This window comes from Fistularia commersonii, chromosome 15, assembly GCF_037954325.1.
Source record: "Fistularia commersonii isolate RoL2024-O1a breed Wild chromosome 15, RoL_Fcom_v1.0, whole genome shotgun sequence".
Lineage (NCBI taxonomy): Eukaryota > Metazoa > Chordata > Actinopteri > Syngnathiformes > Fistulariidae > Fistularia > Fistularia commersonii.
The window spans coordinates 12120484-12136226 of NC_141298.1; the positions used below are offsets into that span (position 1 = coordinate 12120484).

Consider the following 15743-nt stretch of genomic DNA (forward strand, 5'->3'; position numbering starts at 1 on the left):
GCAGATGGTTTTCAGGTAAAAAAAAAAAACGTCCCTCCATCCACTTTCTCCTCTCCGACAAGGAACAGACATGGACGCCTATCTGATGCTTCCTTTTATTTCCAAGTGAGCGATAGAAGTTTCCCCCCCCCCCCCCCCCCTTTTCTGCTATCAGGGCCGGATTCAGGCAGGAGTGTGATAACACACACACTAACACACACACACAAAGGGGGGGTGGAGGAAACAGCGAGAAACATTAATGTAAGAAACAGAGGCATTAAGATACAGAGAGGAACCTCAATCATCATCGGAGGGAGCGGTAATTCCACATCCAGGCGTCTCAATGACTTGACAGCACTTGAGAGACAATGGCGGTGACCCAGTTGCAGGATTTCCAATTAGCCGCCTCGGAGATGAAACGCGAGCGGGGGTCTCAGGGAGCCCGGAGGGGGGAAGAAGGGGTGGTGGGGGGTGTCTGATTATCAGCCTGAAAACAAGTCGACTGACAAAGAGCGGCAACTCGGAGGCCCCTGGTCGGACGGCGGAGAACCTCCTCAGCCCGACGCCTTTTTCAGCGCTCGGACACTCACCCCGGGAAGTTCCATGTGAAAGTCGAGGGGTTCAGAGGTCCCCGAGGGACATGTCTCCTGATGCTGGCGGATTAAATTTTTATTTTAACCCCCAGTTCCACTGTGAACCCAATTCCAGTATAATTTTTATTCATTCATTTATTATCTATACCACTTATCCTGCACGTGGGGTCCTGGTTGGGGGGAAGGCTATCCCGGGCTGCCATCGGTCGAAAGGTGGGGGTTCACCCTCTCATTCACACGTCTGGAAAATGCAGTGAACCCCCTGCATGTTTGGACTTTGGGGAGGGAACCCCACGCAGACACGGGGGAGACCCCCTTGTGGGAATCCAACCGCGGACCTCCTCGCTGCCGGGCCGAGGCGTGATAACCATTCGCGCCTCGTTCTCTGCCAGCTGCCGGAACCGAGTGCGTCCCGGTGAAGATGAGAAGTCTCGGGCAGCTGGAAACTTAATGTCCTCAAATGAGGTCCGGGTCACCAGAGGGTGAGTAAGTCAACACATTAGCGCGTGTGGATTAGAACTGTCCGACTGAACATCAATACGTTTATTACCCAAAGCATCAAATTAAAGGATTAATCCCGCCAATCTGCAAACTGGCGGCGGCGGCGGCAGCGCGAGAGGCTTAATCCCAGCTGGAAACCAGTCATGGAGGGGGGGGTTCAAAGGTCACGTCGCCTCCAAAATGATACAGGCCTCCTTTTTGTGTTGGAGCTCAGCTGAAGACCAAGGAGTCCCTTGGGGGAGGAAGACGAGGGTTAATCAGGAGGCAGGAGGTGAAGGCCACGGCGGAGTTCCACTTCACTGACAGTCGGAGATTTAAAATTTTTAAGTATTGGAAGACCCTCGGAAGAGGGGGGGCTCCTTTTATGGAAAAATACTTATATCATGGTGGTGAGAAGTTAAGAACTATTTCTTGCATGTGAGGATATTTTGCGTGACTCGTTTTAAACCCGAGTTTAGCTTTCAAAGGTTAGTATCGCGTTGTGTGAACGCATGTGTATGTTGTGCTCAAAATTCCAGTATGTCATTAAACGTCTCTCTGGGAGCCGTTAGCCAATCAGCGCCCTTCGCATAGTGACTCGCGCTGTGATTGGCGGAGGAATAGAGCCTATCGGGTTGGTTCCGGTTCAATGGCTGTCGCGGTATGAGCGGGAGCTAAAGCTAGTAGCTAGCAGCGCTAACAGTCTATTTTTTATATTTACATATTTTTATTTGTTTTTATTTTTACATTCCGCTCCGGACAGGGTTCGTTGTCTACTAACGAATAACCCGGAATTGTGTCGCTCGGTATGGACCGGACACTCGGGAGGATGCCACAACAGTGTAGCTAACGGAGGAGCTAACGGACCGGCATACCGGCCGCCACCAGCGGTAAACCGAAGTTTTTTAAAACTCTCCGCTCCGGAAACCATTTTTCCGGTTCAAGGTCTCACACCTACTCCCGCTCTGGACCGGTTTCCTTTTGGGTTTGCCTGAAGTTCAACAGCCACGCAACAGGTAGGACCATGCTAAGCTAAAACTTAGCGTCCAGTTTTTTTGCGGTGTAAAATTGATTGGCGTGAGGCGTTCGTGGTTTCAAAGTGGACATCATTCTGCGTGATTTGTCATCACTGTGGACGCGGTGCTGCACCCAAGCCCCTTATGGATTGTAGCTTTACTGCAGTTTGCACTTTTGTCTGCTAAATTATGTCACACTAGTTTTCCTCTGTGTTTGTCTACGTGTGCGTGCGCAATAAACTTCTGTGGTTTAGCCTGTTAGCTTTGAGAACCAAGAAGAACATTACATTAGCTTGATTACCTGGAGAAGTTTGTTTGTTGTGAGTAAAATAAACCATCTGACAGTTGCTGGTTCGATTCCATCTGTCTGGGTTTAAGAAGGACATTAGTTTGATTACCTGAAGAAGTTTGTTTGTTGTGAGTAAAATAAACCATCTGAAAGTTGCTGGTTCAATTCCATCTGTCTGGGTTCTCTCTGTGATCTCCTACCTGAATTATCTCCAGGTTCTTCTACTCACAGTCCAAAAGCAGTCAGTAGGTTCCAAATAGTCCGAAGTTGCAAATGAACGAGTACATTATTGGAAATCTTTATATGTTGCAGTGTGATTGACGGCTCACCTGTCCATGCTTAGCCGCGTTCCTAGACGCCGGGGGTCAGCTGGGATTGTCTCCCCTCTGCAAAGTGAGTTTTGGAATAAGGCGCTGCTGGCTTGTGTTCCTCTGTGGTTGCTCCAGGTGGGCCATGCTAGCACTACAGGAGACCTGGATTCTGAAGTGGAAATGACTAGAGTGGTGCTCATAAAGAAATCCATGCCAGAGGGCATCCAGATTAGATGTCTTATCTATCACTGCAAGTTCAACATCTGTTTCGTTGTTACTGTCAGCAGCAGAAACACCCCTACTCCCGCCAGCTAGCTTAGCAATGCCAGGCTAACAGCTTCAGACCCGCACACCCGAAAACGGAGGAGAGTGTTTATTTTCCTTCTTGGTTTCGTACTGATAGCACATATTTCAAAGATATTTTTACGAAACATGCAAAGATAGTTTTACCTGTGAGAAACGGCGGCCATTTTCCAATAGGGATCAGTTTACAGAACGGCGGGATGAATGACGGCAGCGTGGTGTTTTTTCAGTTATCTGGAACCCTTTGATCCCGGATGGCTCGGAGAGAATAGCGAATCAAAAACAAAAGGCAGTGAACACAAAGACGTTCAGCTGCGACCAGCAATGATCTGGAAGAACTCCTCCTCCTCTTCCTCCTCCTTGCTGAAGTCACTGACTGGATGAAGCCGCTGTAACATGCAGCCCCCCCCCCTTTACTTCCCCCTCCCACATTAACATTCATGGAGTCGCTGGAGTGTGTCGAGCCACATATGAAGCCCCCGACCAGATGCGGGGGGTTGTTGGCGGCGGGGGCGAATCAGGCGGGCGGAAAGCTCGACGCGGTGAAGGATTGTGGGAAAGGTCAGCAGCCGAGGAGCTCCGTCCTCAGCCGTAGATCATAGTTATTACTGTGTGGACGTCGGGGCGGGGCGGGGGGGGGGGTCAGGCGACGAGCTGGGAAAAAGTAGGACGGAAACCAGCCGGGCGCAGGTGTGACGCCACCCGCTATCCGAGCTACCCTCTCTTCGGGCCGGTTCCTTAGAGTCTGATCCGGACCACATCCTGAACCACTTGATCAGAGACGTCACACCAAAACACTGCATTTCAAATCAAAGTGTCCTCAAACAAGTACTTCTTATTTAGCAGCTGTCAGAGGCATATATGTTATACTGTATTATGGTATGCTCTGCTGTGCTTTTCTATGTGATGCTATGCTACACCTTGCTATGCTACTTGTGATTCGCAATGCTATGCTATGCTGTGTGCTCTGCTATGAAATGAAATGCTATGGTATGCTATGCTCCGCTGTGGTGCCCTGTTAAGTGTCTTTACCATACCTTTTTATGATGCACTTTACGGTGTACTTTACTTTTCTATACAATCCTCTGCCATGCTGTAAATACTATGATATTCTAGACTATCATGTGTTATAGTATACTTGGATCTGCTGTACTTTGCTATGTTGCGAGAACCTCCATGAACCCCCGTTGTGGTGTAGCTCCTCCATTTTGTGTTGTCGCAGCTCCACCCGTTTAGGGGGTTTGTTGTTGTAGCTCCTCCATCCTGTGTTTAATAGCAGGATGACCTCCTGTGCGCGGCCCTGAGCTCCACACAAACACCCAGCCGGCAGTGGCGGCTCATTAAAATTCCCCGTCGCAGGCGGGTCAGCAGAGCGTGGAGAACCGCCTCCCCGTGGAAATGTTGGTTAACCAGCGGTCGTGAGGCCGGCGGATGCCGGGCCTCTGTGACGGGCGTCCGCCAGGGTGTGAAGGATAGCCACCTTCCATCCGGTTGCTTGTTCAAGTCACGTCCGCACGGATGTTTCCGTGTTGTTGTGAAGAAGAACTTCGGCCAGCAGAGCGCCTGACAGTGGGAGGAACGTTGGTCCGGAAAGATCTCAGAATCCCCCGGTCTCACCGGAAGGGTTGACTTTGCTCCGGTCCAGAAAGGGTTAAAGACCATTCCACGCCAAGAATTCAAATGAGATTGAGCCGCAGTGATTGACAGCCGGAACCGGGGTCGAAGCCGGTCACTGAACACTGAACCCCGTCCGACCCTGGAACCATTTCCTGCCTCCGCTAGCGCGACCTGCACCTGCTAGCCACGTGACCCTGAAACAAACAGTCACGTTAATGTCAATGTAATCAATCACTCCTATCGGCGGCGCCGGCAGACTTTTATATCCATCAAGATCAGAGGGGTTTCAGAGTCCCTGCCATTTCTGCAGAAAGACTGAGCAAAGGCGAGTCCAGTCCAGAGGGCAGCCTTTGAGCTACACACCCCAAAGCCTGCGAAGCTCCAGATGTCCGTCCACGCGCACTGCCCGGCACGTTCTCCTATTTCTTACTTGTAAAAGACCCCCGATGTTCTGTGTCAGTTTTTCCCATGTCGTGTTAGCTCATATTTTTACGGGCTAACCGCTAGCTTACCTCGTGTGTAAATAGAGGCCGTGAATCCTGTGACCCGTGAATGCACATGATAAAGATTTAAAAAGGAAATGTGAATCTTGGTCTTAGAGTGTTTCGATGACGGGAAGTGGCCGACGCCGGTGACCTTTGACCCCGATACCATCGGACTCTGCCACCGCTCACCTGATTCAAAATCGATAAAGGCGCTGAGCGAAAGCGACCGGGCCACTTCACGCTTTCTTGTCGCCGTTCACCCGAAGACGGCGACGTGAACCCGCCGTCCCGGCGCGAGTGCACCTGGCGAACGCACCACTTTCCTCTCCCTTTCAGACGGACTCCAAAACACTCCGCAGCCGCGGTCGATAGCGTAAACAGCGACGACGGCGCGCCTGCGTAATCTAAACGTGTTTGTTTTTTAACCCGATCTGGAGAATCGGTGTCGCGGTCGATCGCGCCGACGGGATCGCTCGCTTTATTCTCCAAAAACAGGAGCCGGAGCCGGAGCGAGGAGGCTGATTAAAATCTTAACGAGCGTCTCGGCCCGCCGTCTTTGTCAGCGAGTGACTTGTCAATATCTGTAACAGCCGTGAATCTCCTCCGCCTGGCAGATTAAACACCGGCAACTGGCTGGGTGGGTGTGGGCGGGTGTGGGTGGGGGGCAGTTCTTATTCTGTCCTCTTCAACTTTAATCAAAAGTACAGTGACGTTCTGCCGCCACTGCCGCCCCCCTCCCCCCCCGGCCTCCCTCCCCCGCCGCCTTCCCCCCCTTTCATAATAATGGCACCGCTAAAAATTCAGGAGGCAGAATCCACATCAATCACTCGGCAGATTTGAGTCCAACGCAATAAATATGTAAATGAGGGAGAAGCTTCTGAGATCAGCAAGGGGGTGGGGGGTGGGGTGGGTGAGGGGGAAAGGGGGGAGTAAAGAGAGAGAGGGGAAATAGAGATGGAGGGAAGTGGGGGGGAGGTGGGGGGAGTATTAATTGCCTGTGGTCAGAGGAATCCTATTACTGTGGGCATTGATTATAAAAGTGAACGTGTGAATGATTTTCCCTCTCAGCGCAGAGGAGACGGAGAACCCGGATGGAAGGGGGGGGGCATCGGAGAACCGGGGACGGAACCGGAGCGAGGTTGGGGATGGGGGCGGTTCTGGGGCGACGGCGACGCGTCTTTGAGGTTCCGTCTTTGTCCCCCCCCCCCCCCGCCCTCGTCTCCCGGCGGTTCTTTCATCCGCAGAGGCAGATTCACCCTCGTCCTCTTTAACCCCTTCGCATCCCGCCGATCCGCCGCCTCTGATTCAAACACGTGTCGAATCAAATCGACGCCGCGGAGCCTCGGGGGTCCGGGCTTCATCTCCCGATAAAAGCGGCAGACGCGCCGGATTTATTTGTGAATCTGAGAACCTCTTAGAACGTGAGGTTCCCGCGGAGAAGACGCCGGGGAACTTTATTCTAATTTAATGATTGCACTTCCAATCAAAACATTTAAAATGGCAGCCCAACGCACATGACACTACGGTGGTTGTTGTCGCGGTGACCTCTCGCGACCCCGCGGGGTCCTGCTCCACCTTCTCCTCCTCGCACCGACACGTTTATTGTGACACACTTAACGACTGAGACGCGCTACAACCCTGCTAATTAGCGAGTACTCATCTGAGGACGGCGGGACTTAATCATTTAACCCCCTGTGCCTCCCCGTGGAGCCCGTGGCTCCTTTTCATTTCCTGCTAAAGGACTTCATAGCTATCAAAACAGGGGGGACGGGCACCGTCATCTCACAGCGGGAAAATTCCTGGCTATCTGACGTTCGCCTGGGTTCTCCGTGTGTGTTCTCCCCATGTTCTCCTGGCCGGGTTCCTCCCCAGGTTCTCGCGTCTCCCTCCCACACGCTCTAAAAACAATCGTCGGGCGCGTCGAAGGCTCTTAATTGTCCGCAGGTGTGAATGGAAGGGTGACAGGTCGGGTGATTGACAGCCGGTTGTCGCGGCTTAGCCCCGTCCCTCTTGGATGAATGAATAATTTTACAGATCTGTTTTATCAGATGAGGAAAAAAACACACACTGTTACAACAAAAAACAGGCTTTTCTGATGTCCAGCAAGTTGTACACACACACACACAGGGACACGTGTCATGCGAGACTGTCTCCCAGAATGAGTCGACCCGCTCCCCGGAGGTTTGTATTCTTATTGAGGTGGATTAAGTCGCCGTGTTAATCTGGATTATATGCGGTCCTGCTGAGCGGCTGAGTGGCGGAATGCAGAAACATAATTTCCAACTTAACGTAATTATTCAAATCTACGAATATTAATGAAGTGATTGTTTGTTGTGGTACGAACAAAATCAAAGCCCAGCGCTTTTTCATGTGTTTAAATCTGAAATTTACAATGGGATTTTTATAATGATCAGCTTTGTTTTTGATCCGCATCCGATTATTAAAACTAATATTTAGCATGACAAAAATGGCCAATGACAGAAACTCACCTGTGAATTAAATCTATTTAATTCAACAGTATTAAAATTCTAATTTTCTTTCCAAACAACCATCCGCTTGTGTTTTAATTGCAAACAGATCACGTCTGTTATTTTGTGTGTGTGTGTGTGTGTGTGTGTGTGTGTGTGTGTGTGTGTGTGTGTGTGTGTGTGTGTGTGTGTGTGTGTGTGTGTGTGTGTGTGTGTGTGTGTGTGTGTGTGTGTGTGTGTGTGTGTGTGTGTGTGTGTGTGTGAGGTAAAGAAAGAGCGGGACACGAGCTTGGTGACGCCTTCAGGGACAAACCGGCTTTTCCACTCTTTAATGAGGATGTGACACAAACACACTCGACGACCACGGGACCACAACAACCAGAGGAAACAGACTTTGGCCGCGGCCTGCGTCCGAACCCGCCACCCTCCGCTGGTCGGCCCAGTACGTCCGTCACTCTTACTAACCCCCCCACCCCCCCCAATCCCGACCCACCCCCCCAATCCAGGAGCTGGAGGTAAACATCTGTCCTATCAGCGCTTTGTAAAAGGTGGCGAGATGAGGCGACTACCCGACAAACCTGTCTCTGGAGGGAGTGTTAGCGCTTTATTGTCAGTTGAAGGTGGATTTAATTGTCTGTGTGTGTGGGTGTGTGTGTGTATAAAGGCAGCGCTTTTAAAAATTACATTAACTTAATTGAAAACAAATAAAGTGATTTCTCGTCACGATGACGATCATTGGCTGTTAAAAGTCTTTGTTGTTGTCACCATCGTTCGTTAGCTCGTTGTTATGATGCCGCGCTAATCCCCCCCCCCTCCCCTCCCCTCCCCGCCCCCCTGGCTAATTGTCTCGTTCGTGTCAAACGGAGCGGAGACAAAAACCATTGGGCTAATTTGGCGCTAACGTTTCAAAATGGGTTTCGGGAGCGCGCAGGAAAATGACGTGTCCGGCCCGAGGAAAAAACTTTTAATGAAATAAAAGACGTCCCAGAAGAAACGGGGGGGTCTGATGATGTCATAGCATGATGTCATGGCCTTAGTGTGGGCCCTCCCTACCCGTCGCCACCTTTTACAGCGCCGGCAAGACTCATCTCTCCGTCGCTCACGATGCCCCTGAAGGCGACACGCGGGATAGATAGACAAACACCAATCGGCCGGTGGGTTCACTGTCCTGAGAGGTTTTGGTCAAAACGAGCGTCACAATCAGAATCGGATGGGTTGCGTCGGGAGAGCCCGTCCACGTGTCCGACGGGCTTCTTATTGCTCGATCGGTGATCGGTGAGGTCCGGCGTCCTGTCAGACAATCTGGTCGTCCGCGAGGACAGGGGTCTCCAACCCAGGGGGGGGCGGGGCTAAGGGGGCGGGGTGGGCGGAGCCACTGCGACATCCAAGCACAAGTAAATAACAACGGCAATAAAAACCCGAAGGAAAGGACAACGTTTACAAGAAAAAGCTAAAACCATCTTGATGTCGCCTCGTCACAAACCGCCCGGGTCGGTTCGGAGGTCAAAGGTCAAGCCGACCCGAACCGAACCAAGTTCCGGTTCGATTCATTTTGTCGTTTTCCTGTAAATTTAGATCGTACGGTGCAATTTTTGGTCACAAAAAAAAATTCAATTATGAATTATAGCTGATATTTATTCGAATGATGACATCGTGGGGAGGGGTTTGGGGGGGGGGGGGGGGCACGCAGTGTGAGACCCCTGTCCTCGACCATAGCCAAAAACACCAACATACAAGAATAGAGATTTATTAGCTCGACAGACGTAAATAAATAAATATGAATAAATATTAAAGATAAATAAAAGAAATAAAAAGGGGTACGTAGGGGGTCCGTTCACCACACGGCGCTCTCGCTGACCTCCGAGGACGGCTGCGACAGCTGGTTTGTGTAGCCGCTCTCTCCCAGAGACACGGCGGCGAAGGGGGTTCCGGGGCCGCACAGCTCGCTGGAGACGCTCTGCATGGACGCCGGGCCGCTGGGCTCCGGGCTGGGCGAGTCCGCCGGGTGCAGCGCCACCGAGTCGGGGAAACACTGAACGTCCGCGGGACAGTGGTGGTGCGGGTGGGGGTGCGCGTGGTGGGGGTGGTGCGGGTGGTGGGGGTCCACGGCTCCCAGCGGGGTCCCGGCGGGGACCGAGGAGGGGACGTAGCCCAGGTCGGCCGGCGTCTGAGCCTGGGACGGCGGCGGGCCCTGGAAGTACTCGTAGTTCCCTCCCGAGCCGTAATATTCACCCGGGTAGTCTGCTGCAGGAGGAACACACCGTGAATAATCCGAACAAAATGGAACTCTTGACAAATAAACCCAATCACAGAGAGTCGTCAGTAATCTGAATGTGATGGAGGCATTAACGATTAATCTGAACAACAGCGAGCTGTCCATAATTTGAAATGACGGAGCGATTGCCGGCGAGTCGTCGATAATTTGGACACGACGCAATTATTTACAAATTACTCGAGCAAGACGTTTACAAATAATCTAAATGAGCGAGAATAAGTCGCTGATCATTTGGAAGTCACAGAATGAGTGGTGAGTCATCTCAGGAATATGCCGAACTGAATCGTGTCATGTTAAAAATCCCTTCTTATCAAAATAGTGAATTATAGAGTAGGATGGAATTATGCGAAGAACGTAATGCATTAAAAACAATCTGAATAATAGAATGTGAGAATGTGAAAGTATAGAAGAATGGAATACATTATAAATCTGAAAACTAGAATGTGGCGGAATAATTAGAATACAATACATTATGCATACCGCAAATGATGGACTATAATAGAATAATTAGAAAAACTAACTACATTATAAATAATCTGAATGATGGAAAAAGGCAGAAAAATATGTCATCACAATAGGAGAATATAGCAGATTTGATCAGAATATGGCAGATATACAAGGAGATCAAATCATACTTAAATTGGACTATTTTCATTTTTATATACAGATATTTTGGATCAAATTCCTTCTGGTTTTTACTGTTCTGGATTTCACATGAATTCCAACTGAATTCTTAAGATTAGAAACGAATAGAAATTGCCGCACTGCGTTCGAAATTAATTTTAAAAACACGGGCTTGTCTGTTAACCCCTTTATGTCTGCTGCGTAAACGGAAATCGCACAGTTCTACATTTTCCCTAAAAAAAAAAAGAAAAAGGTCATAAATCCAGGAAGATATAATAAAAATGAATTATTGATTTATTTTTTTTTTGAAGAAAAAAAATGGCAATTTTAAAAGAACAGGTTCTCTGTAGTCCGTGCTCCGATAACCGGAAATACGTCATCAATGTGTTCTGACACGATATGTGCTGTGAGTCGAATCGACACGAGTGGAGCGGTCCTTCCTGGACCTACATCCGGGTCCCACCTCCGTAGTAGGAGAAGTGTCCCAGGTCCGCGGGCTCAAGCCGCTCCCCCAGCGCGCGCACCCTGCGTGGACTCCGGAAGAACAGGTGTCGGCGCGCGCTCAACGCGCTCAGCTGCTTCATGCGGCGCTCCTTCGACCTGCGGTTCTGGAACCACACCTGGGGACGGGGGTAAGGGGTGCGGGTTAGCTCGGGGCCACGCAACATCACGGCGGGAGCGGAACCGGAACCGGAACCGAAGGGCCACTCTTGTGGTTTATCCTGCCCTGCACGGGACCGCACGCGAATTGGCGACGTCGGCGGGACGTCTGTCGTCCCGCAGCCCGTGACCCCCTCCGCCCCCCCGACCCGCACCAGCATGGCGGTTAAAGCATTTTGTGCGTGATTGGGAGCGACGTGTACGGAGGGGAAAACACACCCTTGAATTCCGGTGCGGGGAGGAGAAAAAAAAAACTGAATTTTCGGTGAATCCCCGCCGCCGCTGCGGACATTTAAATCCCTGTGTGTGTGTGTGTGTGTGTGTGTATATATATATATATATATATATATATATATATATAGTTTAATTTCACAAAATTAACCTCCTCAAACGTCGGTCCCGGCGCGTCCGGATTTGGTCCGATAATGGGCGCAGGCGAGCTCACCTGGATGACACGCATGTTGAGGCCGGTCTCGCGTGACAGCTGCTCGCGGATGTGCCGCGTGGGTTTCGGCGTGGCGGCGAACGCCGCCTTGAGCGTCTCCAGCTGCTTGGCCTTGATGGTGGTGCGCGGCCCGCGGCGCTTCCCCACGGCGCCCTGCTCGTCGTTCTCGTTGCCGCACACGTCCTTGTCGGACAGGTGTCCGGTCTCCGAGTCCTTGCCGTCGTCTTGCGGGTCTTGCGGGTCCGGGGACAGGCTCGGGTCGCTGCACGTCGTCACTGCGGCGGCGGCGGCAAGACGCGCGGTTAGGAGGTCGGCCGTGCAAACGTCGAGTTTTATTTGTTTTTGTTAATTTTTTTCTTAATTATAATCCTGAAATAACACAACGTTAATTTTCAGGATTAATACAAAAAAAAAAAAAACTCAAACGAAGGATCGATTTCTTTTTTTTTTGTTAATGTATTTCGAAAATGTATTTAAAGTAAATAAAGGCCGCTGCACGGATTCCAGCCGTAATCCGGAATAATCCGTTCAGTGCGATTCAGGAGACGGAAAACACACGGAAAACTAGTCATAGAGTCAACGAATCCCATCATTTCGTATTAACAATTTTAGCATTTTTTTCAAATATAATAATAATAATAATAATAATAATAATAATAATAAATAAATAATCGATCGATGGTCACCTGACAGGTGGATGGCGTCCTTGCCGCTGTTGCTCTGGAAGTCGTCCTTGCAGAGGAACTTGAACTCGTCCAGGATGTAGAGCTCCTCTCCGGTGCTCATGGGCTTGTGGCACATGACGCACGTGAAGCAGTGCAGGTGAAACACCTTGCTCCGTGCGCGGCGCACGAGGTCGCTGGGCAGGATCCCCTCCGCGCACCCGCCGCACTTGGTGCCGAACCGCCTGACGCGCACGCGTGGTGCACGCACAGGAGGAGAGCGTGTGTGTGACAGGAAGACATCACTTTTAGTATGTGTGTGTGTGTGTGTGTGTGTTTGTGTGTGTGTGTGTGTGTTTATATTTGCGTGTTTATGTTTGTGTGTGTGTGTGTGTGTGTGTGTGTGTGTGTGTGTGTGTGTGTCTTTATGTTTATCTGTGTGTGTGTGATTTTTGTTTTTATTGTCGTTGAATTTTATTTTTATTTTTAATCCGGCGCCAAAAAAAAAGTAATAAACACGCATTATAACAAGCCAAATGTTCCGGATTACTAAATATTTAAAAAAAGGCAGATGTTCCGTTTCTTGCCTGCTAATTGATCCGATCTCAAATATCGGAACTCCGCAGGTGTGTGGGGGGGATTAATAATCCCAGAATTAGCGGGTTTAATTTAGCATAAAACGGAGGGGAGGCGGCGTCGCTCCTAATCTGGATTAGACTGTTTTTTTCCCCGGATTATCGCACCCCGCCGCCGGGCGATAATCGATCACCGGGTTTTCTATCTCCGCTTTTCGTTTCGTTATTCCAATCTTTTCTGGAATAATCTTTATTTTTCTGGAATAATCTTTATTTTTTTCCCGCCTGACGCCACAGGTTTAACCCGCGTGCTCCACAGGCCTCTGACTTTTTTTTTTTAATCGATTATTGATTAGGAGACAGATCGGAGCGATCTGACGGCATCCACCCCCGTTTTTTGATGCGTGTCCCGGGCGTTCCGGCCTCCGTCCCCCCGGTCGCAGCGGCGGGCTCCCGGTGCTTCCGGTCCGGTTCCGGTCCCCACTCACCTGAAGAAGTCGTTCTTGCAGTAGAGCCGCCCGTCCCGGGAGAAGCACTTGTCGGTGAGCGGGCTCTTGCAGTCGCAGCAGCGGACGCACTGGACGTGCCAGGGCCGGTCCAGGACCTTGAGCAGGAACCGGTCCACGATGGGCTTCTCGCAGTTCGCGCACTGAAGCATCGCGGGATTTCACGTCTTCCTTTGGGGATCAAATCTGGATTCGGCGGTGATCGCTTCCTGGCCCGCCGCCGCCGGATCGGCCTGACCTGAGCGGGTTCCGGCCGGTGTTATCCCACGGATCCGGCGCGCCCGGGTGGACCGGAGCTTTGGAGCCGGTGTCCGGTTCGGGGGGAGGGGGGTGGCACGTTGGCGGTTCCGGTCCAGAGCGGGGAAATCCGAACGCGACTCGGCGGCTCCGGACGGCAGCCCGACGCTCACACCGCATCTCCGATCCTCGATCCCGCGCCGGGAACCATCACGGGCGCGCCGTTACCGGGATCTCACCGGTGACACGGAGACCGGGGGAGCCGGTCCGGATCCGGTGAGTCCGGAGGTTCGGGAAGGAGGAGGAGAAAAAAAAAATCCGTCCGGTTTCAGTCCCGGTGCGACTCTGAGGAGTCCTCGGTGCGACCCACGGTTCTAACGAGACTCCGCGCACGGCGGCCAATCAGCTGACGGCGGGCCCGTGACGTCAGAGTCGGGTGGAACCAATCAGACGCCGCCGCCGGTTCCCTCGATCCCGGCAAGGGGCTGAGGGGAGACGGTCCGGGGTCCGAGGACCGGCCCGGTTCCAGGCTGGGCTCAAATGACGTCAGTGTTAAAAAGTGTCAGGGTAGCTTGGATTTATTTATCGTGAAAGTGACTTTCTAGATCTTCCCTTCAGGAATGGGGAGGTGCTGGAGGAGGAGGTGACATCCTGTGCAAAGTCTCAGAAATGGAAACAAACGACGAAGTCAGTGATAATACATACATGTCATATATTTGTTAAAAACTGTCTAAAATGTTTGTGGATAATAAATTCAAACAATGGTTTCTGGAAGGTGGACCGTAGAAAACACTCTGGAGTCCATACAACCAGAACTTTGAGGAACATGGGGTCCCCCCTCCCCCAGGGAAGATTCTAGAAAAATCACAATCTGCGTTCCCCCGCCATCTCATGATTTTCATTTCTTCGTCTCTTTGGTTCCGTCGTGAGGGACAATGAAGACATATGAAGGCCTGTGTGTGTGTGTGTGTGTGTGTGTGTGTGTGTGTGTGTGTTTGTGTGTGTTTGTGTGTGTGTGTGTGTGTGTGTGTGTGTGATGACAAACGACCAGAGTCCTACTGGACGGCGCTGCACCGCAACAGGAACCTCTGGGTTCCACATTTTTCTTCATTTAGTGGAAACGACCTGGATCACTGGGGTTATAATGGGGCTACACACACACATACACACACACACACACACACACACACACACACACACACACACACACACACACACCATTCAGTACATTGACTTTTGTACCATACAATTCAAACACACAATATGTGAGATACACATGTGCACATGCTATACATTTACACATGGACACACACACGCACACACACACACACACTATATGATCTGTGCACATAGTAGTGCTCTATGCAATACACACACATAATTAGATATCTTAACTCATAGAACTTGTCATAAAACACATATACACAGTATGCAACAGTACGCAACACACCGCATGATGCACAAACGTCCACACATGTGCTAAATAATACACACCACTGCAGAATATGATATATGCACATCGTCATACTTTATACAATACACACAGATGTTATACACACACTCGTGTTATTAAATACACACTCATAGACAGAGGTCTTAACTCATATGATACTTTTGTCATAAAACACGTTACAGTACACACACCATATAACACACAGAGTACCCATGACACACAATACACACACGTGCATGAACATGCTTTATAAAACATACACACACGACATGACATACCCACATAGTCATGCCATAAAATACCCCCCCCACACACACGTTATGCAGTACACTCACTTTACAATACACACGTTATACACCACACACACCATTGAAAACACACAGACACACACACACACACACACATATAGACTGATCTCTTAACTCATGATACTTGTCATAAACCTCACACAACAGCAACACACACGCACACACACTCCCCCATCGGACCACACGTAACGAATCACACACCATACAACACATACAAAGACACAAACCCTTGTACCGGTCACACACATATATCATAAAAGAAACACACACACACACACACACACACACACACACACGATGGCCACATGTTATAAAACACTTGTTACCACAAACATGTTTTAACACACACCTTACACAAACACACCTTATAAAACATATGTGTCACGCATCACACAGTGCACTGTACACTCTCAAACATGTTATAAAACACACAAACACATGTCACTACACATACAGT

The 15743-nt window shown here is 50.3% G+C and overlaps 1 protein-coding gene across 2 annotated transcripts; it reads right to left on the reverse strand.

The window, feature by feature from the left end:
* Nucleotides 1–9206: 9206 nt before the first annotated feature.
* Nucleotides 9207–13856, reverse strand: LOC147226535 (LIM/homeobox protein Lhx1-like). 2 transcript variants are annotated; one of them, XM_086160554.1, is made up of 5 exons: nt 13271–13856; nt 12232–12452; nt 11546–11820; nt 10904–11060; nt 9207–9782 (listed from the first exon to the last, which is right to left on the reverse strand). In XM_086160554.1, the coding sequence occupies exons 1-5, from the start codon at nt 13438–13440 to the stop codon at nt 9376–9378; spliced, it is 1230 nt and encodes a 409-aa protein (XP_086016680.1). In that variant the 5' UTR covers nt 13441–13856; the 3' UTR covers nt 9207–9375. The 2 variants fall into 2 exon arrangements, with proteins under 2 accessions (XP_086016680.1, XP_086016679.1); XM_086160553.1 differs by having other exon boundaries at nt 9210–9785.
* Between the last annotated feature and the right edge of the window lie 1887 nt (nt 13857–15743).